A 17696-nucleotide genomic window follows, 5' to 3' on the forward strand; every position below is an offset into this window, starting at 1 on the left:
ATAATTTTTGACAATAAGGGGTAGTTTAAACCCCTAAAAATAATCAACGCCCTTAAGCATGATATATAATATGAAGTACAGGGTGAGATGATCCTAATCCCAAATTTTTATGTAAATCGATGCAAGCCGAAATTATTCTTTTAGGATAAGTAAATTTTTTATATATAGCTCCTACATGGGTGGTTTTAAGGGTTGAAATATTATGATAGTGTATCTTAAAGCATAAAACAATCATTATGTATTTAATAGGAACCAAATGTTGACAATATTAAAGTTTAAAATGTTATTTTATAATTTTTTACAATTAGGGGTAGTTTTCACCCTTAAAAAACCAAAAGCGTACAACGGCTCAATATAGAAAATGAACTAGAGGGTGTAATGAGCCTAATCCCAAATTTTTGTACAAATCGATGCTGGACGAAAAAATTGCGAGGTTTTGCCATTTTTTCAGCTTCATTTCCTCGACTATAAACAAAAATCGATTTTACTCAAATGTGATGTCTCTGTAGATACGGTGTTTTGGCTAAGGACGGCAGATGTTGTAGCGAGCTAAACGCAAAAAAGTGATTTCATTTTTTTAGGGTACAATTGCAATTTTGACAATATGGCCACCTAAAATTTAAAATAAATTTCAATTTCGTTTCCTCACGGTCAAAAACATAATCTAAGACCAAAATTAGGCATTCACCACCCATGGTCAGTATCTCGAAAAATAAGCGTTATATTGGGGATTTCTAATTTCGACATTAAATGTTGCACTATTTTTTTTCTATAAAACATTTTGATCTAAAACTTACCAGAAAACTTTTTTGTACTCTCTATTTTAACATAAACGTGATTAAGAAGCTAAATTTTAAACTTCGTCACACAACTTTTGCGATTAAACTTTACAATGCACAAATCCGCACCTTTCCCTTTGAAAAATTTATAACCTTTATAAGAATAAGAATTAAAGCCTGAAGCAGGTACCGATATCTTCAGAAATGTTAGAGCTATATACTGTAAAAATTTCAGAAAAAAATATTAAAATGGAACAGAGTTGTAGCGAGGTAAAGGCAAAAAAACCTGATTTTATTTTTTTTTTTTTCATTTTTAGGGTAAAATTGCGATTTTGACAATGTTCCCCCACATGAAATTGAAAATAAACCTCATTTTCGTTTTCAGCACCATCAAAAACATACAGTATGACTAAAATTGGCCATTCACCTCTCCGTGGTCAGTATCTCGAGAAATAAGCGTTTTTTTTTTTGGGTGTTCCGCTCGTCTATCAGTTCTCGGCTCGGTGTGACAGAAAGCTGTCAGTCACCCCAGAGGGTACATAATTTTAAAGAACTTGGCTATAAAACACAGAAAATCCATCCATAGAGATAAAGATATAAGGAATAAAATGGAAGAAGCAGGGTGTTCACTATCGGTAGTCACTGTAAGCTGAAATTTGTATAGCATGGGGTTCAAATGTCGCAGGAATGATAAGAAGCCAAAACTAGCTCAAGAAACACTTAGCAACTTGCATAAAAAGACTGGACTATTGATAATAATTAAGATAATCCAAATCATTGTATTTTCATAGTTTTTATTCACATTGCAGATAAGGCTCAACTTGTTAGAAGACGTATAGGGAAAATATGAGAAGGAATGTGTAATAAAACCAATTCAACTTCAGTAATGTCAGATCTGCAAAGAGCCTTGTAAATAGCATTGGTTCCACCAATGAACGAATAATTTGGTAATGGTCATACGGCTACAAGCATCAAAAGTTTTTTGATAGGACAAGAAATTCCTCTTTTCACATGGCCCGGCAACTCACCAGACATGAACCCCATCAAAAATGTCTTGAGTATGCCTAAAAAGGAAATTGGTCAAGGAAGTAATAAGAAAGACGAGCTGGTTAATGGAGGGAACTATTTTTCATTGGAATGATAACGACCGATTAAAAGAAATATCATCAAGATTTATATGTAAATAGCATCCCTAGAAGAGTGGTTGCACTTCTTGAAGCCAACTGTGACTTAACAAAATATTATGCTTTGTTTTTAAACTAGGAGGAGTAAACTAAAAAGACAGATTCACACCCAAGAAAGTCACTAGAAAATCACCAAATACATCTTCTTTTTTGGTTGATCATGTCGGCCTTCGACGGTAATCCATAAATATTATATTATACTAATACGTCGCTAAAGAGTTCTAAAAACAACTGTTTTTTTATATACAGGGTGATTGATTAGTAGGGTAAAGTTCAACAGCTCCGCTATAGTAATAGATATAAAAGTTAATAACAAAAATGTTAGCCACCTTTGAGCTTCACATTACAAAATTAGTTAGAATGTTACAGGGTGTTCGATAACACAGTGGCAGACCAAACTTATGTTTTTTTAAAATGGAACACCCTATATTTTATTTTAAATTCGAAATCCTGTTAACTTCTCCATCACAAAAATATAAAGGTTTGTTATGTTATACAGGGTATTTACAAAGTTATAACCAATTTTATATGAAAATCGTAACAAGTTCAACTCCCTGTATAAATAAAAATAAGCAAAACAACAATGGTTTATTAATGCCATATTTTTTAACGTATTGTCAAAATTTTCAAGAATGGTCGATATTGCTAATTTTCTTTATATCAAATACAGGGTGAGTCAAAACGCAAGTACCTTATTTTCTCAGTAATTTTAAATGGAACACCCTGTATTTTATATCACTATTGAAAAGTACCATTACCGTACTTTAATTTTTAGATAACATTCCCTATGCCTAAATTTATTAGTTTTCGAGATATTTTCATTTTTCAACGGACCAGTAGCGTGGCCACCCAAATCACCAGAATTTAATAAACTGGACTGATTTTTTTGGGATTACGTTAATAATGAAGTTTATAAAATACCTCCAACAACAAGGGATGAGATGAAAAATAGAATACAAAGTGTATTTCGATGTGATAATTTACAAATTCTCCGTATAGTAAGTAGCTCATTCAATGATCGTTTTTAGGCGTATATAAATGTGTTAGGAGATAATTTTGAACACCTTATGTAATTAAATATTAAAAATATTTTATTAAAAGTAGCTTCTAATTTTTTCAAACATGTTTTTTGCAAAATGTATTACTGATAAATTATGTTTCGTTCTTTATTTGTTACATTGTTACATTTACATACAAAAGTAGTGTTTAATTGTCTTCACAAAATATTGTATTTTGTGTTTGTGTGTTTTTTTGTAAAATTTATTACTAATTTTCTTTGTTTATTTGTTGCATTTACATAAAAAGACAGTTTTTAATTGTTTCAAAAATGTTGCATGTAGTGGTTGTGTTTTTGTTTGTAAAATGTATTACTAATAAATTATTTTTATTTATTTATTTGCTACAGTGTTACATTGATTACCGGACTGATAATAGGTAATCTTCAATTGTCAATTCAGTCATGGCTTACTTAAAATTTAGATAAATTTAAACACCTAAAATAATTTGCTCTGAAAAATGAAAATATCTCGAAAACTAATAAATTTGGGCATAGGGAATGTTATATAAAAATTAAAGTACGTTAATGTTACTTTTCAATAATGATATAAAATACAGGGTGTTCCATTTAACATTACTGAGAAAATAATGTACTTGCGTTTTAACTCACCATGTATTTGATATAAAGAAAATTAGCAATATCAATAATTCTTAAAAATTTTGACAATAAATAAAAAAATATGGCATTAATAAACCATTGCTGTTGTGCTTATTTTTATTTATACAGGGAGTTGAACTTGTTACGATTTTCATACAAAATTGGTTATAACTTTGTAAATACCCTGTATAACATTACAAACCTTTATATTTTTGTGATTGAGAAGTTAACAGGATTTTGAATTTAAAATAAAATATATAGTCTTCCATTTAAAAAAACATAAGTTTGGTCTGCCACTGTGTTATCGAACACCCTGTAACATTCTAACTAATTTTGTAATGTGAAGCTCAAAGGTGGCTAAAATTTTTGTTATTAACTTTTATTGCTATCTATTACTATAGCGGAGCTATTGAGCTTTACCCTACTAATCAATCACCCTGTAGAAGCAGACTACAAATCTAAAAATTAAAAGAATAACGCAGAAACACACAACAAATCGCCAGTATAACTTAATTAACCTATGAAACACCAATAGTGTCAAAATTACATAAATGTCAATATGTAGTGTCAACATTTCATAACAGTGGAGTAAACTTGCCTGCAGTTGGACCAGTTACAAACAAGCATTACGATGCGGTAAATTTAAATTACTCCTCCTGGTTTGAAATCAAAGTATAGTATTATAGTAAAATTATGTGACAATTTCAATTTTTTTGCTTAATAAGTATACCACCATTTATATTATAATCCTCGTATATATAGTTGTTATGTAATATGTATATCTATAATTATAGCTGATTATAAAAAAAGAAAACCAGAATTTGCAAATTTAATCTAATAATACGAAATCTAGGTACTTAATAGAGTGGATGATTCGGCTAAACCGTTAATTATTAAGATGAATATTAATCATCGGACGAGTTTTCTTCAAACGATAATCAATATTTTGACTTCCTGCGGATATCGAACTACCTTATCAATATTGATTTCATATCAATATTATGCAAATTTATTTTGTGTACACACATTTTTCAGATTAAATACGTTTTCTCTCAATACAATATACTGTATTCCTTTTAAACAGCAAGACGAACCTCATATCCTTTATTCATATTTTAAATTAACTTCAAAGGTGTATACTTATACATATACACATATGGCACTTATTGTTAGGTGAAAGGTTTAAGTGAGTGATATATCTCCTCTCTGCCTCAGAGCAAGGTTGATATAATTACATATAAATATATGCAGCATCGCCATATATTATTTTTACATACGAAAATTACCGCACTTTAGATTTGTTAGTAAATATTATGTTATTGAATATAATTTATGTGAATACAACACCTTGGTTACTCTATGAATACTTAGCTTCAGGTGAATAGTGAATATCTGTGAACAACAAGATTTAGATAAACAATCAAAATAGTCCTGTTGCCAGGGGGGTACAACGGCCTCCTTTATTCAGATGGACTTACCCAAGTTTTTTTTATGTATTTTGACCCATAGAACACGAATTTTTTGAGTAACACTTGATCCGGATGTCGATAAGATTGTTATAAACAAAGAACTTGAGGAATTACATAACAGCGATTTCTCTCAAAACAAAACATTTTTTTTTTGTATTTTGTGGGTCATTCTAAGAAAATAATGTTTTAACAAGTTTTTCCGTAGGATGCATAGTTTTCGAGATAAACGCGGTTGAACTTTCAAAAAATCGAAAAATTGCAATTTTTGAACCCGAATAACTTTTGATTAAAAAATAAAATAGCAATTCTGCTTACCGCATTTGAAAGATCGAGTCAAATTATATCGGTTTTGATTATTTGCATTGCTAAAAATTTATTTCTTTATTGTCAAACAAAGCTATAAACACATAGTGTTTCCCGTTCCCAATACATGCGTTTCAATGCATGCTACGTAGAAATTGCCTCGCTTGCACTTGTACCTACTCTACTTACTTGTTCGATTTTAAATGAGAATTCATTTAAAACATCACTCAAGCACTATGTGTTTATAGCTTTGTTTAACAATAACAAAAAAAAATTTAGCAATGCAAATAATCAAAACCGATATAATTTGACTTGAACTTACAAATGCGGTAAGTAGAACTGCTATTTTATTTTTTAATCAAAAGTTATTCGGGTTCAAAAATTGCAATTTTTCGATTTTTTGAAAGTTCAACCCCGTTTATCTCGAAAACTATGCATCCTACGAAAAAACTTCTCAGAACATTTTTTGCTTAGAATGACCCAAAAAATACAAAAAAATGTTTTGTTTGCGAGAAGTCGCTGAAGTCCATCTGAATAAAGGAAGCAGTTGTACCCCCCTGGCAACAGCACTCTGTTTGTGATTTAATTTAAGCGAAAAGAAATATTTATTTATGAAATAAACATTTTTTTCTAGTTTCTGACAGCAGTATAATGTATTTTGGGTTAAATAAATTACATACATTTTTCTTTTGCATCAATGAATTTAATTCAGAAATTATTTTTTTGTTCACCCTGTATAAATAATGATATTAATGTTTATATTACTGAATAGAAAATTGAACACTGTTTCAAATGAGCTACCACGTGACCCCTATTCCCATTTTAAAAAATCATCGATTATGTCATCATGCTCAGATGGATGACGTCACTAGTATGAAATATATGCCAAAAAATTGCAATATAAAAATAAAAATTGACCTGTTTAGGCATTTCCTTAAAATCTAATTACTGTCAAATTAATATCGAGGTTGACTCTTTTCTTTGGCCCACCCTCTGTATGTATTTTTTTATATCTCACATGGAAGTTTACAAAGCGAAAACCAATTAAAAAATAATGGCAATAATACTCACCATTTTCTTGAACTCCTCCTAGTATCCTACCAATTCTGCCTAAGGAATTAAGACTCTGCAAACTAACGGTGTCCTGTTCTATAATACGGAAAGGATGAGTAGCTCTGCTTGAACCCGCAAAGACTCCATCTACAGATGAATTCTGGCTATTCGGTGGTGTAATATTCCCTCCTGGCTGATAATCCTCATCGTCGTGTTGAAGTCTTTGGCGAAGTTCCTTAAACTTTTTCCTTCCCCCAATTGGAACGTCTTTTGATCTATCTTCAGTCTGTTTTGTAGTATCATATTCAGGCGGATTAGGGCCTTGTTGTTTTTCTTCTTTTAGGCCTGATATGTTTGGTTCAGAACTTGCTCGTTTGGCTACATTGTTATCCTTAGAAATTTTCCTACTTCTCCTTAAATCAAAATATTACTTTTTTACTCATTCTTTAAAACCTTAAAACATTGAACACATTCAAAAGAATTTATTTATCTAAAAAAAGTAATTGATGCAGCAAGAAAAATCAGAGGCACAAAAAAATACAAAGGAGAATGGTTCAATGATGGGTGTAAAGAGGCCATACATAAAGGAAATCAAGAACAAGGAAATATATGGAAAGAAGAACCAGAGAAAGAAGAGCAATTTGCGAAGATGCAAGACAGAGGTCCGATAAAAGAATTCCGAACAGAGAAAATAAAATATGAACACGGAAATACAGTAGAACCCTGGTTATCCGGGTGCGGATTATCCGTGCTATGATTTTCTATTACTTAAATTGAACTTTTAAGGTTTTATCAAAATATCGACATCGTAAATCACTCGACAGAAACTCTATATGCCGAAAGAGATACTCATAATGAAAGATTTATTTTTTCTGTTATCTTTTTATGGTAGGTACACAATATGTATGTGTATACGTATGTATTATACATAAGAAATACATGTTCGGATTATCCGTGCTTTTCAATTATCCCTGCCACCTCCGGTCCTGAGGAGCACGGATAATCGGGGTTCTACTGTATACAAAAAATGGAAGAAACTCTGTAAAGCAACTATATAGTCGGAAAAATGAAAGATTACCCATGAACGATCATATCAATCACATATTTTGTATTTGCTGTCTTTTTCTATAAATAACAAACTAGAGTAATATATTATTAATAGTCTTGATGTACAACAGTAGGACGAACTGGAACATATTCCGGGACAAACTAGATAATTTAATTTTCCTAGACTTACCGTTAAAAACTGTACTAGACATCGAAACAGCAGTCGAAAAACTTACAAAGAATATACAAGAAGCATCTTGGTTAGCCACTACAAACTATGAAACACCTCTAGGCAAAAGTGAAACATCCCCTACAATTAAAGAAAAAATTGCTGTCAAAAGACAATTACGGAAACAATGGCAACAGGCAAGGACTGATGGAAACAAGAAGAAACTTAATAAAGTAACCAAAGAATTAAAACAACTAATTCAAGAAGAGCTAAACCAAGGCATTCAAGAGTATCTAGAAAGTCTTACACCTACAGAAGCAACGGAATATTCATTATGGAAAGCAACAAGAAAACTGAAATCGCAACAACTTCCTAATTCACCAATCAAAAACTTCAGCAATACATGGGCCAGAAGCAATAAAGAAAAAGCTGAAGTCTTCGCGGAGCACCTAAAAAATGTATTTAAACCATTTCCTTCCGAGGTATCCACCGCAGAAGAAAAAGAAATAATGGACTACCTAGATGCCCCATTTCAAATGGACTTGCCTCTACATAAATTTACTGTAAAAGAAGTCAAACACATTGTAAAGCATGAAATCAACATAAAAAAGGCACCTGGATTCGATCTAATTTCTGGAAAAATCCTACAAGAGTTAACTGAAAAATGTTACAAACTTATAACCTGCATATTCAATGCAATGCTACGGACGAGTTACTTCCCCTGCACCTGGAAGGTTGCACAAATCATCATGATCCCTAAGCCCGGAAAAAAACCAGAAGTCGTCTCCTCATATAGGCCAATAAGCCTGCTCCCAATGTTATCCAAAGTTTTTGAAAAGCTCTACGCCAGTAGGCTCGAAATAATAATAAATTCAAAAAAATTGATTCCAGATCATCAGTTTGAATTTCGAAAAAAGCACGGAACAATTGAGCAGGTGCACAGATTAGCTAACCAAATCTACAGGGATCTGAACGGTAAAAGATATTGCTCAGCAGCCTTCTTGGATATATCACAGGCATTTGACAAAGTATGGCATAGCGGCTTACAATTTAAATTGAAAGAAGTCCTACCCTATCCCCACTATCTACTACTAAAATCCTACCTTTCAGACAGACATTTCTTCGTGAAACAAGGGAGTGAACTTACTGCATTACATCCAATATATTCTGGCGTTCCTCAAGGCAGCGTCTTGGGACCTATATTGTTTCTCCTTTATACAGCTGATCTGCCAAGAACAAGAACCACCACTGTAGCAACATTCGCTGATGACACAGCGGTCTTGGCATCCCACACCAATCCAGCCTCAGCCTCAAAGAACCTTCAGACAAACCTTGATAAAATCCAAAAATGGCTAAAAAGATGGCGTATCAGAGTTAATGAAACGAAATCTACACAAGTGACATTCACTTTACGCAGAGAAACATGTCCACCAGTAAAAATCAACGACTGCTACCTCCCACAAGCTGACGATGCTAAATATCTTGGCATGCATTTGGACCGACGGATGACTTAGAAGAAACATATCGTCGGTTCCCTGCGAAAAGTCACTAACTGACATTTTACTGTTTTCGAGATATATTAATTTGAAGTAATAATTTAAATTTATAAATAAACCGTTGACAAAATATTTTCCATGTTTATTGTTTCTAGTGAAGCTGCAATAAGTGAATAATGAGTGTTATGTATAATCGGAGAGTAGTTAGTAATACGTCTGATTTTTGGCAAAAAAAAGCAGTTAGTGATTTTTTCCAAATACTAAATAGAGCTCATATGCTAGTAATGATTTATTAAAAATTAAGACAATATTATTATTATATTTAGTATAGTTATAACAAGTTAAAATCAGTTGTTATTCTGATAAGGCTTCTTCATCATCGTCTTCTTCATCAACGGCTGGTTCCTGTGTTAAATCCGGTGCATTCACTGTTGGTAAGGAAGCATACCAGGCATGAAGTTCCTGAGGTATTACTTCTTTCTTGCAAAGTTGTAACAAATCCTTTTTTTTTAATGAACTGATCGGAATAGGGTGCTGTTATGCTTTCTTAATTTCGGTAACATGGGGTTGATGAACTTTTCCACTTACATTGAGTTTGACCTAAGGTCCAGTGTACCTATATCTAAACTTTATAACTCGTGGACAAGCTTTTTCAAAACGTAATTTGAAGCCATTTAACTGTGTCCCAATTTTCATCTTTTAAACGATTTTTTTATTAAGAGTTTAGCAAGATCTTTCAAATCCAACATATCGAAAAAATGAAGCTGTTTGATTTGATACGGATTGGCGGAGTTTCTCTTTCATTTGGATCTAGCTCTTTTCATGATATTAATCCAATCCATAACAGAAGTTACAGTGGTGTGCTTTTTTCTGACTCGATGGCGCTGTGCATACTGTCCACCTCCATAAAGGAATGTCCAGATTCCAAAAATTTATGCTCAATGACATCCAGGTGGGAATTTTGTGACACAAAGAGAAAAAGTGCTGCTATGTGCTGGTTCCTATTCTGACCTCCGCATGTGTCAGAAAACAACGAAATTTCTTTAATACTATTAGGAAGGCCAGTAATCCACTGCATTAAGGCGGTGCCAATTTCATTAGTACCTCTTTTGCCATTAACTTCAGACCATACCATACAGTGTGCTTCATTTGGAGGTGTAGCTTCATAAATGCATAAATTGTAAATACACAGTTAACGGCTGTAATATAATAAAATACATTTCCTGAGGGTATCTGAAGAACAGCTTGCATATCAAATGTTGCTGACATAAATGTAGCATCTTCTTGTGACCTAATTTTGTCATTGGTTTTTGCCTCATAGGCTGCTTCTTTTCGTTGAATATGGTCACTAAAGTGCTGTTTCAGCTCTTCTGTTAGTTCTCCTGCTAATTTTGCCTCAGAAACTTTATTACACAAAGGGCACTAGTCTTTCTTTGGTACAAAAAATGACAAATTGTACGATTCACAAAAAACTTTTCGGTATACTGAATGACCTACTGGAACTTTATTTTTTTTCTTCACATAATATAGTATAAAGTGAGTACATTTTGCGAATAGATAACTTGGAGTCCAAGTAGTGTCTCTTTGTACTTTTCCTACAGTAGTGCGACTCTATTGAAGGAAACATATTAATATGTTCTTTGGCAAAGTCAACATCAGCGACTTTGTTTTATTTTTTGGAGAGTGTTTACCACGCTTGTCTTCGTTCACAAAAACTCCATTTTTACAACCTTCAAACGCTTTATTAATGGGCCCATTGCTAATGTTCAACATCTTTTGGAAAAAGTTTTGACACACTCTTAATTTTTTATTATTCTTTACAAAAAAGTATGATCTGCTACATTTGCGTTTTTAGGAGTATTTACTATAGGCCTCACAGGTAATTTTCACTCAACTAATTTTAAAATAAAGTCTTTCTGACGATTATAATCAGCAAGAGCCCAGAAAGATTCACAATTATGTAATCTCTCCGCCTCATCAAATTTTTCCTGACATTTAAATTTACATAATGCACATTTTACTGGTTTTGGAGCTTTTGCTGATTTTAATACATTTTTTTTAGTTCTGTATGATAAACAAGTAAATTTTTTTTTCGACATTACGAGATCATTCTGATGGATTTGATTTACGCCAATGAGAATGTTTAGGTGACGATGTTGTTGGTTGTTGCAATGGATGATGTCCGCCATTTTCAATGTTGTTTTCATACTCTGCAATCTTGGTATTATCTTTTGGAGAGTGTACTTATAACTACTACTAACAGAGATCGATGTTGTGGTGTTGTGCTGTTAATAATGTCAATATCAATTTTTTTATGTTTGTTTATTGATAATTTATAGGAGCTTTGTAACTGACACATATATTACACTTCGCAATCCTGTTTTCAATGTCAGCTATGGTTATAAAGTTCCAAACTGGGTTACTTTTTTGTCTTTTGTATCTTGATTGATACACCTTCTAGTGCAGTGCAGCAAACCACAACGTGCCGCAACACTGTGTTAGAATTGGAACAGTTTGGAACTGAAGTAGTTTTTTTGAAACACATAATTTTTGGAACTGAAACAGATTGTAACAGTTATTGAAAAACCCCTGTTCCAACCATCCCTAGCTAGGTAATCTCGTTTTGTCGAGAACACTATTGAAAGGTTGTACGGGATGAAAAATGAGAAGCGAGGACACCAGCCAAAAATTATAAAGAAAAGAATTTTAGAAAAGAACCAGAGATATTAGAATGTTAGAAGCAGTACTTTGATAAGCCTTTAAATAGAGCTGAACAGACAGATGATAATAGTGGGGAAGCAATGGATCTAGAAATTAAAACACAAAACCAACAGAGAAAAGAACAAGCTCAGACTATAAGCAAAATTTAGAATATCACTGAGAATTTAAAAATGAACAAAAGCCCAGGAAGCGACTGCATAACGGATGAAATGATTAAATTTGGAGGACATTCGTTAGTAGATAAAATCCAGAAACTAATTAAGTTGTTCAGTGGGTTGTTAGGAAGCAAAAATATATCTCAAAGAGTAAAATTAAGAACCTACAAGACCATATTAAGGCCGATAGTGACCTATGCTTATGCAGCATGAGTCACAATAAAAAAAACACCAAGAGTTGTTATTAGTTTGGGAGCGGAAAATACTACGCAAAATCTTCGGTGGGAAAAACTGAAATGGACAATGAATAAGAAGAAAAAATAAATTAACTGAGATCTGTCAAGAACCTAACATATTAGCGGTAATTAAGACACAAAGACTTATATGGTTGGGCCATGTACAGACAATGATTCCATCCAGAATTCCCAGAATGGTACTACATATTTAGTGCATTGGTAGGCAAAAGGCGAAAAGAAAAACTGAGGTCCAGATGGAGCAACGGAGTTAAAGAAGATATGAGAAGACTTTACATAACAAACTTGGAAAGAAAAGCAACTGACAAAAGGGAGTGGAAAAGAATAGGTACATCAAGCCATTGGCCTACTAGGCTCATAGTGCTTACATATTATTATTATTATTATTATAAGAGAAGTGTATAAATATCTACACAATTAAGAGAAGGATACACACCCAAAACATATCTGCAGAAATCAAGAAGGGCAGATAACCAGAGATCCAAAAGAAATAAAATCAGTTTGTAAAACCTATTTTCTAATCTTTTAGGGATGTGACAAAATAAAAAGCATAATATGGACATTTCATAATAATAAAAAGCATAGCATTCAGGGAGACACCAAAAATACAGACCTCACATAGATGATGGAAGAGGTAAACAAACAATATTAGCCCAAAAGTATAACAAGGCTTGAGGTATTGACTCTCTCTAAACTAAAATTAGGTTACGAACATCTAGTAGGACAAAAGCATATGCTCATACACATAAACAAGATTTGGAATGATGAAGAGACCAGATTAGAAATAAACATTCAAAAAAGCTAACACAGCAGAGAGCTAGGGGAAGGAGCAGCACAATTGGGAGAAAGAGATAAATATATCTACTTTATTGATACTATGTACCAAAAGGTTACCTATCAACCAAAATCTTTCAGGCTTATATGAATAGAATAGAATACTTTATTGGTATAGCTTTACAGCTGCCATCATAAAGATGGATATACACGTCAGATATACAACACAATATAGTCACAGACACATAATCAAATACCTATACATACACTTAAATTTTAGATTTAACATAATGTACATTGATAAATATGAAAATTATTAATATTAGACAGAACTCATAACAGCAATCTAGTTGCTAAGTATTCTTCTACACTGTAGAATGCATGTTTACATAGTATACTTTTCACAACTCTTTTGAATTTCACCGGATGCAAAGATCTAACTTCATTTGGAAGATGATTATATAGCCTGACCCCCACATAATCTGTGGACTTCTCAAATTTGGATAGTTTGTGACCAACAGTAACAAACTGATTGGCATTCCTAGTTGAGTATGCATGTAAATCAGAATTTCTCTTGAATGAATGTAAATTATGCTTAATATACAATATGGATTTCAAGATATATATGGAAGGCAACGGTAAGATATTGTTATTAATGAAAACTTGCTTACAAGTATGTTCAAAAGGAATATTGAAGATAAGTCTAATAATTCTCTTCTGTTTAATAAACACTGTGTCTGATTTTGTGGAATTACCCCATAACGTAACATTATAAGTAAGGTGACAATAAACCAAAGAATAATATACATTAATGAGAGTTTTAATACTGAGTGTTCTCTTCAACTGTACTAAAGCATAGAATGAACAATTTAGTTTCTTATTAACATATTCAACGTGAACATCCCAACTCATAAACTGGTCCAAGAATACACCTAAAAATTTTATGTTTGGAATATTTACAATTTCAGGAATAGACACAACTGGCATATTTCGTTTGCATCTAAAATGTATATACGATGTTTTATCAATATTCAGTTGTAGCAAGTTTTGTGTACACCATGTTTGGAATAATCTGATAACCCTTGACACTCTATTTTGAAGCTCTACGTATGTATGTGCTGATACAATCACAGATGAGTCATCTGCGTACATTACAATGTGGTCATGAGTAATATGATCGGGTAGGTCATTGACAAAAATAAGAAATAGCAGTGGTCCCAACACAGATCCCTGCGGCACTCCTACATCTACACTGAAGATGTCTGACCTTTCCTTGTTTAATTCAACATAGAATTTCCTCTCCAGAAGATATGAGTTCAATAAATTTAACATGTTACCTCTTATTCCGTGGACATACAATTTGTTAAGGACAAATTCAAATTTAAGACTGTCGAATGCTCTGGAAAGATCAAAGAAGATACCCACTACAAGAAGACCATCATCAAGATGCCTATAGACAGATTCCATAAATACTTCAGTAGCCCCCTCTGTTGATCTTCCGGATCGAAAGCCATGCTGTTCTGAACACAGTGCATTATTTTTGTCCAAAAACTGTATGATCCTAGTGTAGTAAGCTCGTTCAAAAATTTTTGAAATTACATTTAACAAAGAAATAGGTCTATAATTATCAATACAAGTGTGATCGGATTTTTTATATACTGGAACAATTTTACTTAATTTTAGGTTTTCAGGAAATTCACCTGTGTTGTATACTAGGTTAATTAAATATGCCAGCGGTTCTGATATAACATCCTTGATGTGTTTGATCATTCTTGTGTTTAATTCATCATTTCCAAAAGAATGTTTATTTTTAAGACCACAAATAATATCAAGAACTTCATCAGATGTTACTGGAAAATAAACAAAACTGTCTATAGTCCACCTATGTGATAAAGTACAGTTTTGAGGGTTATTGTCAAGCCTATTTTTTAGTGCATTATTTTTGTCATTGAAATGGCATGCAAAATATTGAGCTAAATTTTTATCATCTGATATTAGTTTGTCTTCAATTTTGAGTTTAATTTTATTAGTACTTTGCTTTCTCCCTATAGTTTTATTTACTATACTCCACATAGTTTTTTGTTTATTATTACTACTTATAATTTGAAGATAATTGAATTCCCTTTTCTTTTCAGCAATAAGATTATTGTATTCCTTCTTGGTAGCTTTATACTCATTCCAGATGTTACTATTATTAGAGTTTTTAGCTTCATTAAATAGGTTTTTTAATTGTTTACTCCTAGCATATATGTCATGATCAACCCAACCTTTACTTTTATGCACGTCCTTACCTATTTTACTTTTAAGGGGACAGTTTGAAGTAATAGCAAAGTTTAAAGTATCCATAAATTCGATAAAAGCGTTATTAATATTACTTTCATTGTATACCTCGTAAAAACCAATCCTCATTAAGTCTTGTTTTAGGATGTCTAAATTATTATCATTTAAACACCTAAAACACTGCTGTTTTATATTAGATTCCATCCTATCCTGATTACGACCTACAACAATGTCAAAAATAATGGCAAGATGGTCACCCATATTGGGTTGATTGACTTGACAAGTATGATTCATAGTGATATTATTAGTAGCAATGTAGTCAATTTTTGTTTTTGTTACTTTATTGTTATTCATGAAAATACGTGTTGGTATATTTGGGATATTAAGAGACAAACCAAACGATTGAAAAAGATCATCTAATCGAAGTTTTTCATTGCTCTGAATTAAGTAGTTGATATTAAAGTCTCCACAGAGATAAATTTTATCAACACGGTTGTGAAAATGACCTAAAATATTAAAACAATTATTTATAAAAGAATCTAGATTGCTGTTAGGCGTTCTGTACACATTAATGACTAGAAATTTACAGTTACTGATTAAAATAGTCACAGCACAACATTCAAAGCTTTCTTCCTCAGAGAATTTACGGCAATCAACGACTGAGACTGCATACTTGTCTGTCCCAGATTTAGATAAAATAAGAGTTCCACCATGTATTTTATTTTTTCTAGTAAAATGGGTTACTAAAGTGTACCCTGGGATATAAATAAGATTAATATTATCCTCATTACACCAGTGCTCCTGAATACATAGAATGTCAGGTTTTTCAGCATTAGAAAAAAGCTCAAGATTTAAAAGTTTGTTTGTTAAACATTGTACATTAACCGAGATTAACTTCAATTTAAAGTCATTTACTATACGTGAAATAGTTGTATTGCTTGAGGACCCACCTAATGCGACAGCGTCCTCCTCATCTTGAAAAGGATATGCATAGTTGAATGCATAGTTGAATTAGAGGATGATATTGAAACTGTAGAAAGTTTCACATATCTGGGAGTTCCACTAACCCATTCGGTGCTGATTACGCGCCAGCACGTGATATGGTTACTCCAGTCAGGTGCCGTTCCCACGCCAGTGTGTGATATGGTTAGTTCAGTCAGGTGCGGTTCAACAGAATGGCTCCTAGCCGAAATCCATCCTCTTCGATAGGCAGCGAATGAGTTAAGGAATAATACAGGAAGGTGGAACAGAAGAGCCAGACATTCAAAGAAGAATATTAAAAGGAAACAAAGCATATTTACCACTTACCCATGTTTTCTTCAAAAACACTGTAGATAGAAAATCAGGGTCTACATAACTATTATTAGCATATTATGGATGGGCAATATTATAGGTGATAAGATAACAGAAAACACAAAAAGAAAGCTGGAAATCTTTTTACTTTATTTACTTTATCCATAATATATTTCAGTTATACTGCAAGTTATAACTTATTTTTATTGATACATTATAATATAGATAAGTTTTATTTGTAGGCACAGTTAGCTATTAAACTATACACATACAGCCTATGAATTGAAATATAAATATTTTCAAAACCAACAATACATCATTCAATATAAATAAGCCCAATGACATGTATCTAAAAATCAAATTATTATTCTTTAATCAAGAACTCATGTAAAAATTTATTGTCAAATAGTAATTTGTTTATCATTTGTCAAAAACAGAAGGCGAAGATTTTGAAGGGCGTTTTAAAAAGCCTCCAATTTAAAGATTGTAGGCATATGCGTGGATTATTTAATGTAAGTTTTTAATTATTGCAATAAACATTTAGCTTAAACATTGTACCTTGCACTACTGGGTGAATTATCCTCAGCATCGTAAAATTCCTCAGAGTCACTATCACTAGACATTATTATCACGTTGAACATTCATTTCAAAATCTTAAAATGTATAAAAGGCCAACATTTTTGCGTGGGTGTATCACCAAAATTTTGATAAAAGTCTATTATTTTTTTGATTTTCAACTTGTCAACAAAAAGATTGATAGTTCATAAATTTGGTGTATTTAGAAAATCCTACATTACCAACGTACGTCTTTAAGTAGAGCCTACACGAGCATATCAGGGGAATTTTCGAGAGTACTCTTTAAATAATAATATTATGTTCTTGAAAAAATAAATACAAAACTTACACAAATCTACCATATTTACATTAATTTATTAAATAAACGTAACCTAACGCAAAGCTTTTTAAAACAGTCCATTTTAAGAGTTCATTTGATTTATTTAATTTCTACCATTTTTAATAAAATTAGGTGTTTTTTCATAATTAATTATGAAATATTAAGACCCG

General features: G+C 32.2%; 1 protein-coding gene across 3 annotated transcripts in view; it reads right to left on the minus strand.

The window, feature by feature from the left end:
- Window positions 1-17421, minus strand: part of LOC126884350 (WD repeat-containing protein 44) — a 100415-nt gene extending 82994 nt beyond the window's left edge. For all 3 annotated transcript variants that reach the window (XR_007697979.1, XM_050650288.1, XM_050650279.1), the window contains exons 1-2: window positions 17190-17421; window positions 6461-6855 (exon numbers count right to left, since the gene is read on the minus strand). Coding sequence is in view for 2 of the 3 variants with exons in the window: in XM_050650288.1 (XP_050506245.1) it covers window positions 6461-6855; window positions 17190-17272 (478 nt within the window). In the remaining variant the exon portion in view is untranslated. The remainder of the gene's footprint in view (window positions 1-6460; window positions 6856-17189) is intronic.
- Between the last annotated feature and the right edge of the window lie 275 nt (window positions 17422-17696).

The sequence above is a fragment of the Diabrotica virgifera genome, chromosome 1 (genome assembly GCF_917563875.1).
Source record: "Diabrotica virgifera virgifera chromosome 1, PGI_DIABVI_V3a".
NCBI lineage: Eukaryota > Metazoa > Arthropoda > Insecta > Coleoptera > Chrysomelidae > Diabrotica > Diabrotica virgifera.